This window comes from Molothrus aeneus, chromosome 7, assembly GCF_037042795.1.
Source record: "Molothrus aeneus isolate 106 chromosome 7, BPBGC_Maene_1.0, whole genome shotgun sequence".
In the NCBI taxonomy this organism is placed as follows: Eukaryota; Metazoa; Chordata; class Aves; order Passeriformes; family Icteridae; genus Molothrus; species Molothrus aeneus.
In genome coordinates this window covers 12,289,784-12,313,937 of record NC_089652.1, presented here as the reverse complement: position 1 = coordinate 12,313,937, position 24,154 = coordinate 12,289,784, and the positions used below count along the sequence as shown (strand labels likewise).

Below are 24,154 nucleotides of genomic sequence, written 5' to 3'. Positions count from 1 at the left end.
CCAAAAGAAAATATTTTCTGGGGAAAAAAAAAAAAAAAGGTAAAGGTCAGTCCTGCACCTCTCTGCTAATGTCTGGGACTTCTTGTGAGGTATTCAACAGCAAACATTTGGATTTGAGGTAGGCCCACATAAATGACAGCAGTACTGAGCACTTACTTGCCAGAACCCATTCAGTTGTCTCAAAACAACATCAGACATTCAAATGTGACAGGGGATGATCACACCACAGGAACTAGATGTGAGCAGGTTGGAGATAAGAGAATATGAACTTTATGGATTTTTCCACCTCCTCCTTTCTGACTCCCCACTCATCCATGATTAAGTCTCGTACTTTCCTCCCTGCATAATCTGATTCAGCTCACTAAAACAATGAAAAACTAACTCAGCAAAAGAGTTCATAGTCTTCCATCTGTTTAGTGAATTAAATCAGTTCTTCAAGGGCTTACAAAGGTGACAGAGAGAAAAAGAGAAAGACTGTAAAGCTTGAAGCAGGGAGGGAAACGGGGGAAGCAGAAGTGCCTTTTTGGGTGGCACCAACTGGGTACATGGACTCAGACATGTTTCTTGTTTCCTACTCTTTCTGACTCATTACAACACTACAGCCATTTTCCCCAAAGGCTGTTGCCCCTGAGATTGTGCAGGCCAGGGGATGGAAAATCTACTGAGACAGTACTCCTGATGTAAATAGTATTCTCATTAGTTGAGGAGAGGAGTAGTTTGGGGTCAGTTTCTGTCTGATCTGGCATATTTTAGGCATTGGGCCTACAATGTTGAGTTAATGAACAGAAGACTGCTGGGTTGCAGCATATCCAGGGTGATTCTTGCTTTCTGCCCCTCTAGATACAGAATTATAAGGTATCATTTGACTCTTTGGCAATTTAGCATATGGCTAAATTTAGCAATGGCATGGCCATTATGGGGTGGCAGCTATGTAAAACAGCAAAGCCATTCTGTCCCACTGCTTCAGGGCAGAAGAAATTTACAATTGATGCTCTGGATAGGCCATGAGGAAAAGTGACTCAGTTCTCATCATTAGATCCCTCACTGCCCATGCATAACAAATCCTTTCATTTAACATATCTTGAACATTTAGTTGCTCTCAATTAGGAGCAGACATCCAGCCACAACCAGCCCAGTGCAGACCATGGAGACCCTGCTTCTTCACTGCTCTTAGTCCAGACATCTCCAAGAATGCGAAAGCAATGTAAAACAACCTCTATCCCAACTTGGGCATCATGTACAGCTGCTCTGTTCAGTATTGCAAAGAGAGGTCAGGTCATTGAGAGTGGCTGATCCAAGTTTGGGAGATCCAAGTCCATGCAATCTACAGGTAGAAAGACTTTTGGGACATAGCTTGCCTTTGCATCAAGGCAGAGAATTTTAAGGAACATAACCTAAGGAAAATTTTGTCCTCTTAACTGAGCAGTGCCTGCAGACAGTCTATGTCCCCCTTAATATAGCTAATCTATACATTCCTGTAGCAAGGGCAAAGGGGAACATAAACTGTTGTGATGCTTCCTGCCCAGATCTGCAGTGTGTGTTTGATAAACGATGGACTGGAGTGGGGCTGGAGATGCAGCTCTCTTAACTAAAAGCTCCTTTCAGCTTTTCACCTTTCAGCTGTTTCTATGGCTGCCACTCATGGCTCCTTGACTGGTTTTGTTCCAGTGCCTCAAAGCTCTACATAATTCTTGCTCAGAGTTCTTCCAGCCATGCCAGTGACACTACTTAGATGAATAAAAATATTCAAGAAGGTTTATATGTCTGCACCTCAGCGATTTATCTTTGTCTTCCTTTTCTTCCCAGATGTACTGTGAGGTTACACCAAGGCTACTGGTTTCTATGTCCCAGAGCTAAGAAAAAGTATCTGAGAAAACTGAAACCAAGCAGACTAGTACTTGAACACAGTAAATTACTTGCTTTCCCAATTCTTCCAGGAAGAATTCTATGAGAAATTTCACAGTAACTGCAGTTGGGAAAGAGGTCTCCGATTTCCCCATGTATCCCCATCAGCACTCACCTCAGATTAGCTTTCCTTCTTATGGTCTGTCAGCAGCCTTGAGATCAAGGAGATTAAAACACTGTGGAAACTCATTAATGAGCCAGGACTCTCTGCAACAGCTGGACCAAAAATGGACTGCATTTGGCTGCATCTTAATTCTCTGCCATCTCCCCTCTGCTCATCAACACCTGCACACATTTGGGATGCTGTATAAGACCCCTGAATTCAGCTCTAAGCAACCAGTCTGCAATGCACATGTCTAATGCTCTGCTGGTGTGGAACCAGTATGCTGGTAATCCTGTTAGTAATGGCAGAAGCTCCCTCTAGGAAATTATCACAAATAGTCTTAAACAATTCCTTTTGTTGACAACTCTATCCAAGAAACCATCTTCCCTGGAGACTTCACTCAACTTTTGACTAATCCCCTCCTTCCCTCAGGAGCTCTTTTGTTGAAGGAGATTGTAGGCATACCCCAGGAATGACAGGTCTCTGTAAGCCTTGGATGAGCCTCTACATTCTTTCAATTGTCAGTCCCCATCTGTCCTGTTTGTACATCGATCTTCTGGTCCAGGGAGCTCTCTATTAAGTGACACATGGCTGAGTATATTCTGCAAGTCCAGTGTCCAGACTGTGCTGTTGCTTCTTCGTTGCCAAGTCAATCCTTCTGACATTGCTTTCTGAAAAACAAAAGGCAGGACATCTGCACAATTTCATTCCCTTCTACTGAAAGGTGACTTTTGAAAAACACACACCCCACCCCTCAAACTGTGTCCTTGTTTTATAATCTCAAAGACTTTTCTTCATTTTCTCAACATAAGGAGTTATTTCAAAGGTCTTTGGTGTAAGGGAGGGTACAGTCTGCCCCTATTGCAGAGGAACTAACTCCATGAGGGGAAAGATCCATGGCCTAAGTCCTGAATCAAAAAGAAAAATAAATCCCAATTACAAATATTCTGCAGGGCTAGTGCCTTCAGTTATTCTGCTTGTCAACAGTTGGTTTAAAACAGGCTTTTCTCTTCCTGTAGATTCAACTACACTTAGCTGGTACAGTATCACACACATGTAGGAGGTGCAGCATTAGATATCTGAATATTTATTTTGAGAGGCAGAACGAGAGCAGTAGCAGATTCCAATGACCCATATGTTCCTCCTCAGCAGGTAGAGGGAAAGTGGTGGGTGGAATAGGGCAGAAAATGGGTGGAGTGTTGGCATGGAGTATATATCACCCTGGGATAGACAACTGACAGTATCTCATCTTTTCCTGAAACCAGAAGGAGAACAAGGAGGAGTCTGTGATGATGTTTAGTCCGTTGTGTGTGTTGCTCAGGGCCCATGGATTCAAGATGGAGCCCAGTATGTTTAGTTTTTTGGTTTTGTCTATTTTTGTAACTTAAGTTAGGTTGGCAAAGGAAGGAAGGCTGGCCAATTTCATTATGTTCCCAGGAAATTCCATTCTCTCATGTGCCAGCGTGAGGCTGTTGTGCTTTAGATGCCTATCTGCCTCTCATTAGATTTGAAAAAGCATACAGAAGCCCCCACTTTCCATTGGTAGCCTATTAAAATGACAGAAAAAAAATACTGTAACCTTGCTTGCATGTCTGAATCTAGATACCTTTTTTAAAAAGAGAATTAATAATATGAACACCATCACAAATAGAATGTTTTCCTGCAATGAACTGCAGAAGAAAACTTGAGTTGACATTTAAGCTTGTCTAGCATGCTTTGTAAGCAGCTAAAAAAGGGACACAATCATTTTGAGGACAGGTTAATATATAACAAAAAATGTTAAGAGTTTCTCCTACTATTGCAAGCTTTCACTATTTTAAATGATATATTTGTGAAATGCTCTCTAAATCATTTAAAATGGGCCAAATCCAAGTTCATAGAACATTGATGCATGAGTGCCCTCCTCAAGTGAGTTGCCCCAGAAGCCTTAGTGGAACTGACAGCCAGCTTTTCTGGCAGGATTAGTTCCTCTCTGATCACAGAGAGGGAAAAGCCATCCTGTCTGCACTCAGTTGAGCAGGTGAGCAGGGAAGGCATTCAAGCTGCTTCCAAAACACAATCTGGTCACAGCACTGGCAATGTCAGGTCTTTCTTCAAAGGATTCCAGGCTGGCCCCTCTGCCTGCTGTTGTCTACATGGTGTGGGCAGAAGGGGTAGAGAGGCTGTGAGACCAGGCACTGTGTGCTGGGACCTGATCCTATAGCAGGTACAGCATCTACATGCATTTGAAAGCACAGATGGGTAGCTGAGGTGTGTCCTGCTATCCTAAGGCTGCCTCTTAGCTTGGCAGACAATAACACAGTCAAACTAATTTGGCCTCAAAATCAGTTTCCAGGTCTGCCCTGCAAGCACAGACCCAGCAGTGGCACTGACAGGACACATGCTGCTAACAAATGCACAAAGTAAACAAAGAGACAGGATATAATAAAAGGATATTTTCTGGTAATTTCTTTTAATAACAGTGATTTTAAGTGACCTTTAGGTCTTCTGTAACAAAAAGATGAAAAATTTGATGCTGAAGCATAATTTTGAAACCTGACATTAAAATAGTGATTAATTAAAACCAAAGATATTACAAGATAAGGAGATTTTGCCTAGCTCCACTCAAGTTCCAATGTGTGTGAAATCAAAACAAGTAAGGTATGAAATATGAACTCAGTAGGCAAGGACAAAGGAGAACAAAGCAATTTGGTCAGTTTAAGCAATGGGGAAATGAAGCAATACTTTGACTGGAGAGGCATTGGAGGAAAGGGCAGAGACTTGGCAATATGACAAAACAAATCCAAACCTCCCATGATACCACTGAACATTGTCCATTGGGAGCCATTGGCTTGCTGATCTCTTCTCTCTGAATATGAGATTTCCCACTTTGTTTTCACTCTGGATGTGATCATGGAGCCAGCCCTGAGTATCAAATCTGTTTTCCCACCTTCAATACACGAAGGAATTAATGCCCTAAGGGTGATGGCAGCTGCTTTGACAATGGCAACTACATGCTTACCCAACAATTATTCAATCATCCATGGTTTCTACCAAAACTTGCTCAGACCTCCTGAGACACGGCCTTTTCCATAAGAAGCAAACAGGTCACAGATTTCAGGTTGCAGTCTCACCCCTGGAACTGTGAGCACTGATTGTCCTGTGGAAAAATCAGGTTAAAGAGAAAGCTGCAAAAGGGTCCTTTTCCTTCATTATGCTACTTTCTTAATGCTCTCCTGTGACATTAGCTGCAATATAAACGAATTCATTTCTTACAGCTGCATTCCTTCTGATTGTTTTTGGAAAATTATTTCTTTAATCTAGACACTCTTCTCTAGAAATCTCATCTGCAGTTTCTTTTCTTTTTTCTTTTTCTTTTTCTTGGAGCAACCAGCAAAATACTATTTGGTAGAACAGTGGTAGGAAGGCAACCCACTAATCAAAAGGATTCAAATGGATCTGCGCACTGCCAAGCTCTCTCCTTCCCACCCAGCAGAGGGGAAAAAAAGAAAAAGAAAAAAGAGATAGAGCGAAGGCACAGAGCTTCTCTCCTTCAGCAATCTCACAAATGCAAAACCTTCCACTCCAGTGACTCCTCATTAACTTACCAAATCTGACAGTCTAATTATCGTAGCTGCTTCACGCTTAGAATAAATAAATACTAAAGTGGGTGTTTAAAGAAATTGAGCAGTGAAATTCAGTCATCTAGACAGTCAATAGAGAGTTTATTTTAAATTTTTATATTCTTATGTATTTATATCATTTTAGGAAAGATAATGAGATAGTTGTCTTTCAGGCTAATTGAGTTCCTATGCTCATGGTTGCTTGCTGTCACAATCTTAAACTTAGCTTTAACTTTTGTGCCTTAGAAATCTGATCACTACCTCCCTATTTACTCTTTTCTGCTGATAACTGGGTGAAGTCACAAGTGCACCTGAGGATGGGAAATTACTATGTGAGACTTCCAGTCTGGATGTCTTTTCACAGCAAACAAGACAACTAAATCTTTTCAGATTTGCATTTAAGAGTGTTAAAGGGAAAATGGAAGTTAAAGAAACCTCAGCTATAACTTGCAATTAGACAAAACACAGAAAAACATCTGCTAACCTCTGATGCAATAGTGTCTGCCTCCACGAACGGTATTAACAGCACTCCCCCCAAGAGTGGTTTGTCTCCCTGAACAATAAGACCTTTATAGAGATTCTCTGGCCTGAGATCAATGGGAGTCAGAGCATTTGATCCATGTCTGTAGGACTTTGTTTCCACAAGTCATGTGGGCCAAACTTTGCGCCAGTTGCTTTTGCAAGAGCAGGAGCTGGGGAGTGAGCAAAGGAAATTTTCCTTTTCCCATCTTCCCCTTTGCTCTGTGCTCCTAAACAGTGTCCAACACAATGGCTGCCCCAGGACAGCATGCAGGGAAAAGCTTCAACAGGGCAACATGTCCAGGGCCCTGTGCACTTGGCAAGCATCTGCTGTGATGTTGCAACAGCTTTCCTAGGGTGGTGGCTTAATGACACAATACAAAACTTTCATGTCCTGTCAGTATGAAGGCAAGCACATCTTCCACTGTGGGGATCACACCAGGTGAAGGGGGGTGGTTTCCTGAGTTAAGTGAAGATTTGTTTTATCACCTCACAGATAAGAATGCTTCTGGCTTAGGAGGGGCAGCTGATTTCCTGCTCATCACCAGCTTTGGTTTATTCCCATATTAAGACACATTATAAACCAGACTCATCCACCTGGTAGGAACTTTCTAGGTGTCTGTATCTGACGTACAGTGAAGGATATCTGTTTGCTGTGTACAGAGGTCACAAAGCAAAGTGGTAAAAAAAATCAAGTATGAACTGTATGAACCTTTTAGCTATGTAGGAGAACCAAGGGAAACCAGCCAACCCAAACAAGAGATGATGAAAGCCAGCTCTTCTTTATATGTCCCCTGCGATAACATTTCCCAGTGCTGGCTAATCCCAACAGTAATGGGATTTTTAGTAGGCAATGGCTTGCAGCCTTAACCTCCTCATTGCCCAAACTTACTGACTTGCTTTGTCTTAGTTTAGATGCAACAGACATTAAAATGACTGTCAACATCAAGCCTCCCTCCTCCTCCTCCTTGTCCCTGAAAGGCTGAATAGTGGGCTGTTTCAGGAGAAATGGTATAGTGTCCTCATCACCTGGTGCACTGATTTTGTGTTGCTGGGGGCGATAACAATTAGAGACCAATTGCACCCAAAAGAGCAAGTACCTCCTAGTCAAAGCCGAGATCCCATCCATGCAACACACAGTCCTGATGGAGCATGTACTGGAATTTACTGACTGTGGTGCCGAGGGTACAGCCAGGGTTGAGCATCTCCTACACTGAGAGAAAGGTCTCTCGTGAGACTGGGCATTGGTCTGGTGGGGAAAGGATCTGAGCTGCCAGCTCAGGCCTCCCTGGCCCCTGTGCCTGTGAGGTTTGGCCAGAGCTCTTCTTGCAGTGTGTTTTCTTGGGAGTGCATTGTTGATAACCCCAAATCCCACTGCTTACCTTCCCTTCTTGCAAGTCTGCTCTAAAGCATTGGAGGGAAAAAGAGAGGGAAAATAAACCTAATCTATAACTAAGAATAATAGGCTGCAGTTGTTACTGTGTCTGACCTGTCTGACAACAGAGTGAGATAGCTCCTCAGAAGGCCCTTTTGCACTTCAGGACTGACACTGAGTTGAGAGCACTGCTCATGCTTTCTTGATTCAAGGATCTCATCTTTCTTCCAGGAGGGATTAATTGGACAGAAAACATTCTGCTTTAGCAGGCGGCAAAGGGTTAGAATGAAGTTTTATCAGAGCTGCTGCAATGCAGGGCTGCACTGCACAAAGATAATTGTCTCAGGATTGGCTCTGGCCAGAAAAAGGACAGCAAATGCTCTGGTTTTACAAAGGTCATCACTGCCACCCCTTAGGCTACTAGCCTAAAGGAAAGGAAGCTGAAGAAACCCCTGCACCTCTCTCTCTTTTTATATGCAGAGGTGCTGGTGGCACATGTAGAATTAAGGCCACCGAGATGATGAGCAAGGTTTGAACCTGGACCTCAGGAATCCCCTCCTAGAGCTACAGGCACAGGAATGAGCAGCTGTGGGAGAGGCCCATCTGTGGGCCAGTCCCACTCAGAGGACAGAGAACCTTCTTCTTCCCTTAGAGCACGGGCTACTCTTTTTTCCCAGCACTTTGTGCTCAGATGAGCATAGCAACAGCAACCTGTTCCACTCTGTAGGAGCTGCTCTCGAGGAAGCAAAGAGCCCTGTGCTCCCTCTCCCTATTCCCAGGGGCAGCAGCCAGCCTCACCATTAACATTCTCCCTAGGAATCAGAAACCTGCTATTTGGAGGGGTACTTAACTTCGAAACAGTGATTTCTCCAATTATTTTTTTCCCAGGAACTGACCTTTGAAAAACATCCTCTAGCTTCCAGCTTGTCATAACAACTTATATAAAGGACAGTTATGGATACAATTATTTCATAAAAACAGAGAATAATTTTTTAAGAGAATCTTTTATTTTTTCTAACCTTGTTTCCCTCTTACTCTCTTACACACCTTGGGATTAAACCCCTCTTCTTTCACCTTTCATCTCCAGATCACATTCTGCCTTCTGCTTTAACTTTCCCTTTCAGAGGATGGCAACTAGTAGCCAGCATCCTCCAGAACAAAGTCGAACAGAATATATTTAAAATCTGCACTGTTATCATAGCAACAAGAATTTTAAAATGATACAGTTAAATTCCAAAAGAGTGTTATGCCAAAGTGACACAAGAGAGCAAATGTCTTAAACAATTATGGCAATAGGAATGGCTACATGGGGAATTATTCAGAATAGCCTAAATTTTACAGGCTTAATGAGTCACTCATGAATATGGTCTTGCATGATCGTACTGTACTTGTTTCAGCCCTGTGCACTTTGATTCTGTTCTCAGCACATTGGTTGCTATGATAACACCATGCAGTTTCCTGTCCGCACGACACTTCTTGCTGCAATATGGGGGATAATAAATATGGGACGGTGCCTAAACCCAGGTGAAAGGAATCTGTCCCCTCACTGGCAGCATATTGGAGAGACTGACACATTATGCCAATCTGTTTTCTCATTCCTTCTCTTTCTCCTCACTCTCTCCCTTTCTCTCACACTGTCTGTCTCTGTACCTGTTTTTTTCCTCTCTCTCTCTCTCTCCCTCTTTCTCTCTCTCTCAGCACTGACACTTTCATCTTCTCCCTTGGGGATTGGAGATGTCACTGCGGGAAGTGCTTGTCCGCCTCTCTGGCAGCAGCAGAGCCCTGTGGCTTTGACAAACCTCATTTAATTGGGAGGAAGCCAGGAGGGTTTGAAAGAACTGAAACATCCACGAAACTCCTTTTATCAGGCATAATTTAAACTCTGCATGGAAAAAACCCTATATGTATAAAGAAAAGTCAACTTCCCTCCTGCTGTGCGTGCTCCCCTCCTCCCCCCCCGGCACAGGCAGGCTCCTGTGAGATTCCATCTTTTCATTTTTCTAAAAGTGTCAAAGTAGATTTGTGCTCTGTGGCTGGGTGAACAGAAAAGGAATGCAGATGTCTCTCACTCAAGCACATACACACACAGAGCACCTTCTGAAGGGCAGCAGTTTGGGGGACTGGGAGAGATGCTAGCTGGCTGCTTCTCCACTTGGGATGTGTCGCAGGAGCCAGAAATTTGGTTTTCCAATAGCTTGACAACACAGTCCATGAAGGCTTTTTCTTAATTGCCCCTATCTTTAAAAACACCACCAAAGTAACTAGTGTACAGAGTGCCCAGGAGGCAACTGGGAATGCAAGGTCCCTTTGGACCTTGCTTTCCCTCGTGAGGAGCAGAACTGCAGCTTGGAGACCCTGTATTTTTTGTCAGCTCAGGCCAGGAGAGGCACAGCTGTGTGTGCAGCTGTGTGCTTAAGAGAAGGGAGCAAGGTAAAACTGAGGGAGAGCTGGTGTGACAGGGTACAAGGAACAGCTGTCTCAACATCAAAAGGGAGTGGGAGGAGCAGTCCAAGGGAATTGGGGCTAGCACACCATGCTGAGCAGATGGGAATTCAGGACATCAGGAGGGACCAGCGGGTGAGTTACACTGAACACACAGTGTGAGCTGAGAAATGTCCAGGCCCTTGGGGTTACAGAATGGGGGAGAGATAACCTGTCAAAGCATATACACCTCTGCTTTGCAGAGCACCATGGTAGCAGCCCATCAAGGTCTCCTTCTAGTATTAACACAGTGGTCAAGTAGAAGAAAACAGAAAAACAAGTTGTCAAATTTGGCACAGGATGTAAACTTTGCAGCTTATAGGAGTGGGGAGGGAGTGCAGGCAGAAAAGAGAGACATCCAGGTGAATGACAGAGACTTTCAAAAATAGAGAGGAAACAGTAAATAGCACGTGCAGCAGCTCTTTCTTGGTGAGATGAAATAGAGAGTTAACTTACCAGCAGGAACCTGGTAGAGATGAGGAGGCAGAGGGCTGAAGAAGCTATGAAGAAGCGCATCTTGTGCAGAGATTCGGCCTCGAGGGAAGGCTGTGAGCATCCTGGAGGCCAAATTCTCTGCTGCTGGCACCCTGCTCATCCTAGGGAAACAGAAGAAAAAATAGCACAGGAGATGAGGATGAGCCAGAAAGCTGGCACCAGAGCATGACCCAGCCCTTCTCAGCTTGAGGCGAAGATAGTGGAGGGACACAGGGGAGCTGGATAAACCCACCCCAGCTACACAGCTTTGCAGGACATTTGCTTTTCCATCTGAGTTTGACTACGTTGGGGCATATGCATCCAGGATTTCAGCTCAAACTCATGTTTACAGACAAATTTTGAAAACCAATTTCTGGTTTTTAAAAAGAAGGTTGTAAGTGAAAGGGGAAATGATGCTGAGGAGACTATATTTTACATGTTGTAACTGTAATATCAGAGTTTGGTGGTATCAGTTTACAGTGACAATACAATTGTAAAAAAATAACGTGACTGGCCCAATGAGAAGACTAGAGGTCAAACCTAATAAACCTAAAGAAAATACCATTTCCTCTTCTCCTACCCCAGTACCAGTAGTGCAGCTGGTTGTAAATTGTGTTGGGGATTCACAGAGAAGAATCTGTTTCTCAGAATGAGTGCTTAAAATAAATGTAATACACATATGCTCCATGCCCAGCAAACACCAATGCCAAGTGGCTGCTCCCTAGAGGAGCACACAGCTGGGGACAAGGAAGTGGAAGAGCAAAAACAAACCAACAAGGAAACAAATAAAAATAGTCATTTAGTTTTACAGCTTTTACTTTGTTTGTTTGTTCTGATCACATTTCAGCTTCAGAGCATGGCCTGTTGTGCTTCCTCCCTTGCCCCCAGCGGTGCTTCCCCTCCAAGTGACATCAGGAGCTGGGATCCCCCTGCTCCTGCACTCCCCCTCCCTATACAGGACATTTGACATGCTGACATTTTTGTTTTGAGGAGATAAAATGTAAAATATAAAAGAAGAGGAAAAAACACCAAGACAGAAGGAGAAAAAGAGATCCTGAGAAACAAATTTGTAGAAGGTATCTGGCCTCACTGTGGTAGATAATTGCTGAATTTTCACCTCCAGAAAAACAACTCAAGTTCCCCTTCCTTGGGGACCGGGGATGGGACAGGGAGCCAAAGCATCCTGTCTGAGGCCTCTTGCTAGAGTGCATGACAGGCTGCCCTTGCCCTGGCAGGGTCTTGCTGGAGACCTTCTGCCCCCTGGTCTCTGCTGCTGCAGCTCCCACTCTGGGCAGCAACACAGTTCTGTGCCTCCCACCATGGCTCAGGCTTCCTGGTGGTGGCCAAGCTCTGTGGAGAGCTCCCTTTTGATTTTTTAATTGTCCATGGAGAGTCATGGCTGAGCAGTCTGTATGAAGCAGCTCTTTCCTTCTCCCAAGCTGAGCATTCCAAGGCAGTTATTTGGCCATGGCAGCACCAGGACTCTAAGGCAGAGCTGGAGCTGGCCCATATTCAGCCCACAGCTCTGCCATGGAGGTGCTAGGCCAGCCCCTTGGTTTGACCTGAAATGGGGTCTGTCAAGGGATTATGGCCAAAAAGCAGAAGTGCAGTATAGCACAGTCACAAGGAATATACTTATTTCTTTGTTCAGGCTGAGAGAGAATTTCTTCTGTTCCAGGACCTGCATTATAAGGGTTTGGGACATATTGAGCTTTCTGTGTTTCTCAAGCTGTGCGTGACAATGGCTGGCATTTCAGTAACCTGTGCTTTGCTGAAAACTTTAGCATGTTTGTTCAGCCATTTAGAACAGCATCTGGGAAATCCTGCTCTGAAGAGCAGCACACTTCCCTCCTAGCAGGGCTGGAGCCCAAGCAATCAGCTGAACAGATAATAAACAGCAATGAAACATGTGGTTATGTCCTCAAAGGATATTTGATTATTGGCATCTTCATGTACACAACCTTGAGGACAAATCCTGTCTTGTCTTTTCCTACATATCTATAAAACCTGCTGTGTGCCTCAAAGTCAGTTTAGGGGGATTTGATTTGAATGACTCCCTTTAGCTAGGTTAGGGCACTTTGTCTGATTATAAATTTCTTTCAGTGATACATATATACATTCTGTGTGTGTGTGTGTGTGTGTGTGCCTGAAAAAACACTCCTTTCCCTGAGCACACTAGGGAGTGATTCAGTAGTGCTGGTGTCTCTGGTCAAGCTGTGTGTGTAACCATGGCCTTCATCTCATAGCTTTGGCCACTAAGAATGTGATTTTCCCCCTCCTAGCTAATCACAAGATTATTTCATTGTCTCATAAAAATGCTGTCCTAGCATGTCTTCCTTACTGCTGTTGAGCAACATTCCTACAGTCTGTTTTCAAAAATGAAAATTGGGACAGTGTGAAGTCTGTCCTCAGTCTGGGCAAGAGGGCCTGGGAAAGTATGACCTTCTCAATCGAACTGTGCCCCACAGAAAGCTGCACACAAAGTCACTGAATCACTGCTTATCTCAGAATAATCACTACTCCTCTGAGAATAATAAACCCACTATGTGTCTACCTTTGCTGAGATCTCTCAAAATCAGTTGCTTAACTGATGTTAGATCTGCTTGTTACTACAGAGCCACCCTGCTCTTCCTGAGCTTGCCAAAAGAGCTCATTTCAAGTTAAATGATTGCACAAAGAAACAAATAAACCCAGAGGCAATTTTGACATTGCTGTTATAGGTAGCTTACCTGTCACAGATGACTCGGAGTCTCTGAGGTCTCCTGGAAGCAACCAGTTCTAGAAAGTGTAATATGCAACCACAAGATTAAATGAAAATCAAGCCAAAACCCATTCTCTGAGCCCCTACAAAAAATGTGCTCAGAATTTCAAAGGGCCCTATAGAATCTATCATCTTATTGTTTATAAATATACATTATTCCTATAGGACTTGAATACCTGCATTGATCTTAATAAGGCTGTTCCAGTTCTGGAACCCTTTCATATATCTGTGAGTATAGGCCTTGGACCTCCTCCTGTTACAGTGTGAGTCTTAGCTTTGACATCAATAAAAGCAGTATCAGTCCCTAAAGCCTTCACACAAAGGAAGCAAAAAGAAGTTTGCAGGCCTGAATCCCCAGTCAATTGTCTTGACTTTCCAAGGGGCTGCTGAGCTTCACATATTGCCCCCATGGGTACATGGGGCTTTTCTACATGGATGCAGCAGTAACACTGGGGATGGACATGAAGCACTTTGATCCCACTCTCTTCTTGCCCACAGCCCTCACTGTGTTTGTTGTTTGCCCAGTTAACCATGCTCATGGAGGCTTTGTACTCACGATTATTGTGATCTCTATTAGACTGGAACTTAGCAGAGTTTGCAGTTTTGTGAAGTCTGTGTAATTGATATTTTTCAAGGACATATTTCTAAACATTGTGGTAAATATAGAGGAATACATTCCTCAAATGCTTTATTGTAAAGCATGAGTTTTCTCAGGCTTAGATACGAATGAATGGCTTAAGCCTGGAAAATTTCCCCGTGGAGATGATGAACAGAGAGATTTTTTTTGCAATCAGAAAGGCTGCAATTTCTACCCACCTACATTTTCCTGAGCACTGTTTCTGACAGCAGAGAATGAACAGTGGCACTCTAGTCATGGGAAGGAGAACAGGATGGGTGGTGTCCACCTCTCTTCCAGCTCAGCCTGGACAAGCATTCCCCACAGCAGGGAGACCACCAGGAGGCAAGCACCACTGATCTGCTGCCAGCAGCCTCAGAGCTTGGCTGGGGTTAATGCTGCACCTTTCCAGAGCATCTGCCCTCCCTGCCTGCCAGGAAGCAGCAGGCACTTCATTCAGGGACAGGAGCTGCCTGCTGCAGTCCAGGTGGGAGTCCCCTCTGCTTTTGCCTGCACGGCCATTTCCAGAGTGCCAGACCCTATGTCTGACTTGATGCACAGACAACTTGAAAAAGTGCAAATGACTGAACTTCCAGCCCTTGACCTTTCCAGCAGCAATCTTGCACCATTAAACCAGGCAAGCCAGGTTGTTAAACCTCTCACAGGGTAAGTAACAGTTCAGAATTGAATTGTTCTCCTACACCCAAATACTAAGGTAATTTCTAGAGCAGTAAATGGGAATATAACTTAGGATGAGATTTATGGCTGTTTATGTGCCACAGCACTGGAATATCACCAATATATAGAAGTTATATATTAGCATCTTGAATACTCCCTTCCTAAATAAGTCACCAGGACTGGCAGAACATTGCTCTTGGATCACTAGTAACATTTTCACTGATCATCTTTCCTTTTTTTTTGCCCCCTTGACTGTAACAAAAGTGTAAAAATAAATTACCCATGTAAAGTTTCCAGACAGAATAGAAGAAAAACAATTTTAAAAGTGGTTTGGAAAGGCAAAAAATTTTTCTGTGTGAGGTAGAAATTTTTATCTCTTCACAGAGCTGGCCAAAAACTTTCAGATGTGGTAACTTTCTGTCAGAAAAATTTGATTTGTGAGATAAAAACATTTTATGACAATATATCAATTTCATTAAATATTAGTAAAAATGTCAAGATTATTTAAGTACTGTACTGAAATCTTTTAACATTCATATTCTTTAATGAGTTTAACACAGAATTTTAAAAATGCATGTTGAGTTGGTAACGGCAGGGCAAAACGTTTCAATGATATCTTAGTGAAATGTCGCTTTGTTTTTGCAGAGTGTATTTTCAGGATTAACATTCCAAAAAGGAAATAGAGGTGTCTTGGAAATAGAGGTGTCTTAGAAATAGAAATATCAGCTTGCTTACTGGGAACTGGAAGGAATACCTGAATTAGAGTTTGCTGTCTTGAGCAAGCCTCTTGACTTAAATTTATCTTTTATGTAACCTGGAGATTAATAATTATCTGCAAGGGGTAGTGTAAGAGCCAGCGAGCCAACTACTCCTGTCTCTGTCCAAACTCATCTCTCAGTGAAGAATTCAGCTTGAGTGAGGACTGCCAAATTTGCCACTTTGAGTATACAGAGCTTTGATTATAAATGGAAGATATGGGTAAGAAAACTGTGTGTCTCTGCTCAAGGACTTAATGCAGTTAACTAATGCAGTTTAAATCAGTTCAGATTAATCTCCTGACTGACCCCATATAGACAAATCCTTAGAGAATGCCGAGGCCCCATTGTGTTGAGCAGGGTAAAAACAGGACTGTAAATATTTTCCCTACTGTAAGATTAAGAGCAATCTAAAATTGTAAAACACTGTAAACAGCTACTCCATAAAGGTAAGAGATAAAGAATATTTAGATCATTCAAAAAAGTGGATGAACTTCTGATTTAATCATCTCACAGTGATGATGTAGACATAAAATGATGCGATTGTGTAGGGCTGATTGGCTTTTTTAACAGTATGAGTAGATCTGAAAGGTAGCACGGTGGGTTTGTTATTTTCTATCCTTATGCAAGGTAGAGTGTGCTAATGAGGAAATACCTTCCTATTTGAAAACCCAGGTGGAAGTGGCTAATGAACTGATAATGAGGCAAGCAAGCCAGAGGACAAAAGTTAAACTTTCCTAATTGATGAAGAGAGAGAAAAGGGATGCCAAGTGCTGCTGGATGAAGGCAGTGGGGTTGCAGGCTCACAGAGAAAATTCCTCTCATTAGTGAAATCTCTGTGGCTTCAGGACAGGAGCAGAGCTCTGTCTGTGTGGCAGGCTGGAAACTGCAGGCTGTGCCCATTGCCACACAGATGGGAAGTTTCCCTACACCCTGGCTAGCATACATTGCACATTAGTTACAGTGCTGCTCTTCCCTTTGAGATCAAAGCCACATGCAGTTTATTATGACAATAAAAATTTTATCGTTTTAGAATTCAGTTTTCAACCATCCCATGTGTTAAATGAAACATCAACATAAAAAGTGAGATTACAAAAAAACCCCAAAGCACTCGGAATGCAGACTTCATCTGCATTTTCACAAATGACATGGGAAGTTTGTATTTCAGGGCGTGCTGCTTGTTGCCTCCATCTGCTGGTGACATTTTGGAAACGCAGCAGATACTGAAAACATACCTGGGAGCACAAGTTGACTCTGGAAAGCTTCTAAATCTCATTCAGCATACCAAAGCCGGCAGAAAAATGAAAAACTAGGTTTTATTTGAAAGTCATTGATGCATCTGAAAAGGCCTTGTGTGAAATCTGCATCTGCTCTGTGAGGTGATATTACCTGGCACAGGCAAGTTCATCATTCAGCCTGTGCAACAAATCAAGGAGTAAAGCTCACTCTCAGTTCATCATGTTATAGATAGGTATGCACTGCTTCCCATTCTTTGGAATCCAAATTTCAGGAAAAGGAAATAAAAACTAACTTGGTACATTGGGCGCTCCAGCATTCCCAGGTTGGCAAAAGCACTAGCTTAATGTCATGGGCTGTGATTCCTAATCCTTTCCTGCCCTTGACCCCTGCTGTCTAGATTCAAACTTGTAACCATTAATGGGGCTGGATCAAAACACTGGCCTTCTGGTGTCACCAATGGTGTTTAGAGGGGATTTAAACTCACTGCTTTTCAGCGCAGTGAAATGAACACAGCAGTAGATTAATGCAAGGATTTGAGCTCACTCAGCATGAGAGCTTTCAAAAATAGTGTTAACAGAGCTGCAACTGCCTCTTTCAGGGGAAGCAAAATGAGGGAACAGAACAAATGAACAAGCACAGGGCAAAGCCTTGTCACTATGGGTAGGGCTGGTAAGCCCGGGGAGCCAGGGAGACAGGCAGCGACTGTGCTGAGATGTGGGGCAGGAGCTCTCCCAGTCCTTCCTGTTCTCCAGGGAATGGCTCTCCAACCTGCTTGCAGGCCCTATGACTGCACATAATTCCCTATCCCAAGTGCCACTCCTGCAGAGAGAAGGTGACATCACAAGCTGTAGGGCTGGCCACAAACAGGTTACTCACCCATCCTTCCCATTCACCTGGAGTCAGGTTGAGACTTTGGCAAACTGTAGGGAATGGGCATGAGGGTGTTCTTGAACGTTGTGCAAGACACCAGGGCACAGGGCAGTCAAAAACGCCTTTGCACATTCCATCCCTTGCCAGCTGCCCATAGAGGAGGCAGAGGAGCTGCTTTTCCTCCAGCTGCCCTGTGTGTGCCTGACTCACAGAGCCCATGCTCTATCCTTTCCAGACTGCAGCAGGATGTGCTCAAGCCCACAGCAGTGACAGAAAAACATCTAAAGATTTCCAGCTTTCATTTCAAAGATTCCTACTAACCCACCTGGCCCAGGAACCCTTCCAGTAACAGTCTCAGTCTGGGGCTGCGCCTACTGCTGCTGAATCCAGTGGGAGTTTTACCATCAACTTCAATGAGAATAGGATCACACCTCAGTGCTTTGTTTTGCCCGTGTTCATTCCTTGCCGCGGGCAGGAACCTGTTTGTTTGTTTGCTGCCTGTGCTCAGTGTGAACATCAATAGGACTAGCTAAAAGAATTCAAACCATCAGATTTGGAGAAGAGCTCCAAAGTTTGTTTGCTTATCTGAACCAACCCAGGCACCCAGATTCGCACAAATGGTCTGGGAAAAACCTCAGGAGAGAAGGTTTGCTCAGGCTGACTCCACAGACGGTATTGGGGCTGAGCATGTCCTGGGGGGGGAACAGCATTTGTGCTTCAGGGAAGAGAGGGGAAGTGCCCAGAAGCATATAAATGGCATTCAACTTTAAACAAAGAGACTAATTGTCTTTTTACCAGCAGTCTCATCAAAAAGTGAATTGATTTAGTTCATGAGTAGGGCAAATAATCCAACTTCAGACTAGCCTTCCTCTTCCAGACTGGCTTGTGTAATCCAGGTGTGAGCCAAGTGCTTGGCTCCCATATGTGGCTGGAACAGCTCGCAGCCCCTTAGGCTCTCAAGAGGGGAAAGGGATATTGCCTCTCCAGCTAACACAGCTGTTGCCCCTAACACTGACAGAGCATCTTCCATGTGTTTGCCAGCTCCGTGGGGTGCTCCAACAGAAGTGTCCTCTGAGTCCTGCATTTCTGCCTGGTCCTGCCACAAAGGCACCAGCATTCCAGTATCACAGCACAGCAGAGGTCAATTCTGGCCCTCTGGAGTCCTCTAGGGAAACTTTCTATAAAGTCTGAAAGCAAGTCAGGCTTGAAAACTGCTTATGATGTCTCAGCTTCACTGGGGTTGTTGCCCTGCTGTCCAGGTGCCTGTCCTCTCCTTCCCAGCCCTGCCATTGGCACCCTCCAGAGCAGCAGAGGACAGCACTGCTACTCAGACAAAACAGAGCTGAGGGAATCACTACTCAGAGCAGTTCTAGGCTTTCACATTCTTTGTTGTCTGTGCAAGTTTCTTTGGTAACATAGCCTTAATGCTTGCATTTCCAGGTTGTGCCTCTACCTAGCACCAGGATACCTAACCATCATCACTCAGAGTTTGTATGTGTGAGGCTTTGTATTAGCAGATGGCTGGCATAAAAAACTTCTTCGTGATTAGTTCCTCCCACACATGAGCATTTCTGTATCTCCCAGACTACTCTTCTCAACTTGTAGACTATCCAGCCAGGCCTTCTACAACTTAGAGAAGAAAATGCTTCCTCCAGCTGTCTGCTCTGTGCTTGCTTGCTATCCAAATTAAACTTGCTGTGGACAGCGACACATTCCCATTTCACGCTGGTTTGATTAATGTGTCTCAGCTAATTGTGTGAAAGATTCCAGTTCTTTCGACTGTGAGACCAGGTTATTGTTCAGCCAATCTCGGCTACCATGTGAAAATGGGGGCTGTTTAGTGTTCATGCACCAGAATCAAAGGAGGGGCATCTTGGACTGGGTCACAGAGCAACACCCACTTCTTTGAAAAGATGTTACTATGCTCTACTAAACCTGTAAACCTCTTGCTCAAAGCACGTCTTCTCCCTCCTCCTCTCCCCCCTGTTCTTTTTTTCCCTGTCCAGATAGACAGGCTCCCCCCACCACTCTCCTATGGTATAAGTGAGTGAGAATGGCTAGATTTGGATGGCTGAATTTCACATTCTAGGGTTTTTAATATTTCACTTTAATATTTCTCTTACAGAATGATCCTGCTGAGAGGCTGAGAATCAGTGCTCATCATTTTCCCCTCACTGACACTTGAATATATTTTCCCAGGAGAAAACATTAAACAAAAAGAGAAAGAGAGAAAGGGAGAGAGAGAGAGAGGGAGAGGGAGAGTGACTGAGCTAGCTTTTCAAAGCATACTTCTCAACCTGCCCACATCAAAATAAGAGACAACTGGCCCTTTGAAGTTCAGGACACAGACTTCTCTACCAGCTCATGTGGAAATAAAAGAATCCAGCTTTGTAAATCACACAGATTTCTCACCTTGCCGACATCAAAATCAGGGACAGTGACCTTTAAAGCTGAGGTTTAAAGGTCCCCAAACCAATCTCCATAAAAATAAGGAAAGTTCAGATAAACTGTATCTCCAGGTGCCTGTAAACTTTTCCAGTCTAAACCAGGAGACATTAGTCCTTTGCTCCACTCCACTGAGGAGTGGAGACTAAATACACTGTAAGACTTGGAGCAATGAAATCTTCCATTAGACTTACACACACCAGCACTCAGTGAAGCAATTTTGGCACACACATACCTCTGTTTGTAAACTAAGCCAGTCCCAGTCCTTTTGTAGGTCCTACACCACTGTCATTACGTAGCTCAAGGGATTTAGTAACACCGAAGCACAGGATTTTTCATAATAAGAATTACTGACCCAACAATGGAGTAGCTAGTGGCTCTGAGAAAAAGCTGGCCTTCTCATGAGTTAAATCCTACCTGGGTTGTAGTTGGGGAGCTTGGAAAATCCTGGCCAGGTGTCTTCAGTTGGGACCCCCAATACCTGCAAAAGGAGTGAGAAGAGCAATGACCTCTTTTTGCCCATTTTGGCCTTGGTGTGGAGTTGGAGGAATCATTCTCAGTGGAGAGTGACTGGCCTTCCCTGTAAAGCAGAATCACACTGCCCTGGCTGGTGCTGGATCTACCACTGTGCATAAAGGGCACTGACATTTTAGCACTTGATTATGTAGCAGAAAGGCTCCTGCTGAGATTGAATGCTCTTGCTCCTGGGAACATCAGTGAAGGCATATGCAGCTTCACTGCCAGGTGTCACTGCTGCCTGTGTTTGCCAGCCCAGGGGTCACACTGTTGAGCCTTTTTCAGTGCTGAAGGTGTCCTGCCACACCAGAGCTGCACTGGGGACTTACTGTGCCCACTTGCACTGGCAGCAGCTGGTATGTTCAGCAGCAGCACAGGCTCTGAGCTCTGAGAGAAACCCTTGCCTTCTGAGGTAAAAAAGTAAAGCTGGCAGACAGGTCTAGTAGCTGGAGCTAGAAAGCGGTGCAGAGCCTCACTCTGAAGGATACAGAGCTTCAGCAGTGTCTTTGGCTTTTATTGAGGATTGTGGGCTCCAGCAGCAGCTGCTCACTGAGCAAAGTCTGGGCCAGTAAAGCCTCCTTCAAGTTCATTTTAGTTGCTGAAATGTGTGACATATCCAAATTTCTGCAATTGCAGATGTTTAGTGTTGTTATTATTATTAGTTAATGCATGCAAAGTGCCCTGTGCCTATTGATGATGTGTGCTAAAGCAGTAAAGCCAAATATTTAAGAAGAATTCACAGCATGTGCCTTGGTAGTATAAATCAGTACTGCTAGCTCCAAGCATTCAAAGCTTTCATCCAGACAACACCCAGAATTATCAGGTTTCCTTAAAAAGCAGTGAAATTTTAACATGAAAAGTCTCAGGGTTTTTATTTACTTTCTATTCTCCAACACTAGATTTGTCTCACATTAGTTACCCTTTGCATATGATAGACAATTCCTGTTTCTTAAAGTGTGAGCTGAGATATATGACATGGGGAACTTGGCCTCCCCAAAATTTGTATTAAGATTGCAAGAAAACAGGCATCAGTGAAAAAACACATTAAAGAAGGAAGAACTATAAAGCCAGCTTGTGGCAGTTGTAAAGCATCAGGTAGTTGATTATTTTTCTCACTCACAGCTGGGAAGCAGCTGTGACAATTGCAGCTGCCTGGAGAAGACAGCCACAAACAGGGTGTGCATCTCATCACTGGCACACGTTAGCACGGCGTGCAGTTGCTGTGGCCCACGGTTTCAAACTGTTCATGGGCTCAGTCTGCCACAGCAAAGACTAAGGGGGATGATCCTTGTCTCTTCTCACCTGTAAAATCACCTTGGAAGCTTGAAAGCTCCCCAAAGAGAAGGTGTCGTGCAGCGTTCAGCCAACTAGGGACGTTGGAAGCTGGTTTGCACCATGGGTAATTTGGCAGCCCTGGGTGAGGATGCCTTTTTGACTGGTATATTATGTGACTAGGACAAGTCTGCCCAAAGCAAACTCTGTATGCACGGGAAAGAGAGAGTTGGAATTTGAACTTGAATCCAGAAATTGCTTTCTTTTTGCTATCCTGTTAGCTTTCCAGGAAGCCCTGCTCAGTGGGCCCTCATTCTTCAAGGTTTCTTGTGAGCTGTCAAACATCAGTTCTACAGGCATCAGAGGAAACTGGGTAAGTTCAGTGCATGGTAAAATCATACTTGACAGGGTCAGCTCAGCATTCTGATTCTTTTGGTGAAGAGTTTAAACAAATAATTATTTGCGTGTGCTTATACTTTTCTACATAAGGATTACAGCAAATGTTACATTTTACTGCATTGGGGAGTGAAAGTGTTCAGAGCACCAATCACTCAATGCCATATGAATGTATATTTGCATTTTCTGATCCTTTTCATTACAAAAGATACTTTTCCAACCTGTAAACTTGCATCTCTTTTTGTTTTCCAATGGAAAACAAATGGGGCAAGTGATTTCATTTCTCTTCTCTTCTCTTCTCTTCTCTTCTCTTCTCTTCTCTTCTCTTCTCTTCTCTTCTCTTCTCTTCTCTTCTCTTCTCTTCTCTTCTCTTCTCTTTTTTCCCACCCTGGACCTTTAGTGAGATTCCTTACCAAATCAGACAATGTGTTACAATTATTTATTTGAAATTAATTATACTCTGACAATTGTTTTATCTGTTGTGTATCCACCCTAAATCTAGATGTTAACTCTCTTGTCCATGTCATCAGAAAAAACAAAACAACTTCTCTACACTCTATAGTGAAAGGTCTTGGTGCAGGTCAGTTCAGACCACTGGGGAAGAAAGAGTTTTGAGCCAGAAACATTTTTACAGTGCTTGTATTTCAGCAAGAGCTTTAAGATGGTGTAAATCATTGTTCTTTCTCTCTGCCCTCTAACTGCTTGCTTCTCTTGTGATGACTTAGCTGAAGGAATCAACCTAGCTGATTTTGTTTAATTTTGTTGGGAAGTCTTATTGTATGTTTTGTGTTGAGGAGCCTTGTAGTCATTCATTTGGCACAATGTTTGGCTCAGCAGCAGAAGCACCCTGGTGCCATTCTGTAGCCTAATCCAGCCCTCATGAAGTCCAGCTCAGCATGATGTTAATCAATAAGATGGAGCTTTTGCATGCAAATCCTATGCCCGGCCTCTTAAAATTTGAATAATGAATCTTGAGTTGGTCAGGTTTGCTTGCTCTCCATGCCATGAGCAAACTGGAGATGCTGGAGTTCCTGTTCACTCATGCCACACTTCTATAACCAACACTGCCAGCCTTGTCTTCACATTTGGCCCTGCTCCTGGGCCATGCCTTCATGAGTACCAGTGCTCATTAGGGCTACTGTTTGTGCAGCCAGAGGATGAGAAGGGCAAAGAAGCTGTTCTCATTTAGAGTAAGCCAGGCAGAAAACAAAGTTGCAGGGTCCCTAGTTCATGTAGCCCCACAAGTGAGAGGTGACACAGACCAGCAATGAGCAGCCAGGGATAGAGATGGGAGATGGAGACTGCTTTAGGTGGCACTTGCCTCTAGAACAATTTTTGGTAAAATGACGGCCAGTCAGTCCTGATGATTCAACAGGACAAACACATTTCACAGAATGGGGATTTTCCAACCATGTATCTATATGGTGTGTAAACCAACAGTCCCACATGGAGATGAGCATACTGGGTGATAGAGACTCATGCACATAAATGCAGATGGTCTCTCTACCAGTGCAGGGTGCCTCTACTAGTAGTACATGAAAGGAGCTGACTATGAGAAAACAGTAGGAATCTCCATTCTGAACCTCACACTCAGCAAAATTTCTCATGCTAGACATCGAAAGCCTCTAAGGAGCTTTGAAATCTTGGTCTAACACAGAGCCTCATTCCAGGCTGTATAATATCATAAAACCTCCTGTGAAAAGCACTAATTATTTCATAGCTCTTTAAACTTCCTCAGGACTTTTAAATAAGGGGTTTTTTTGCCTTCTGTGGCACAAATCCTGTTAATCATGGTATTAGTTATAATACCAGAGAAATTACGATAATGCTATAATCCTCTAATGCAAACCCACAGGAAATGTATCCAGAGATTTCACAGACATAAGTGTAAGGATAGCCTTCATTCACACTCTGAGAAGCTGGACCCTGCCCTGGCTTTGAACCTTGTTAGTTGGCCAAGTATGGATTCCCCCCCCCCCCAATAATTCTTTTTCCCCCCCACTCTCTATGAAAGAGAAATTCAGCATTTATTTAAATGGACTGAACTCAAGTCTAAAAATCTGACTTATGCAGTCTAATGGCTATGAAGTAATTTCTCATTATTTTAATGAATTTTATTTTTTCTGTACTTTCTCCTTTAAAAACCC

General features: G+C 43.7%; 1 protein-coding gene across 1 annotated transcript in view; it reads right to left on the bottom strand.

Moving 5' to 3' along the window:
• Window positions 1-5,037: 5,037 nt before the first annotated feature.
• The window catches only part of CDK15 (cyclin dependent kinase 15), a 34,192-nt gene continuing 15,075 nt past the window's right edge, over window positions 5,038-24,154 (bottom strand). Inside the window, exons 10-13 of the mRNA XM_066553747.1 lie at window positions 20,241-20,304; window positions 13,189-13,237; window positions 10,442-10,581; window positions 5,038-5,147 (exon numbers count right to left, since the gene is read on the bottom strand). Coding sequence (XP_066409844.1) covers window positions 5,038-5,147; window positions 10,442-10,581; window positions 13,189-13,237; window positions 20,241-20,304 — 363 coding nt within the window. The remainder of the gene's footprint in view (window positions 5,148-10,441; window positions 10,582-13,188; window positions 13,238-20,240; window positions 20,305-24,154) is intronic.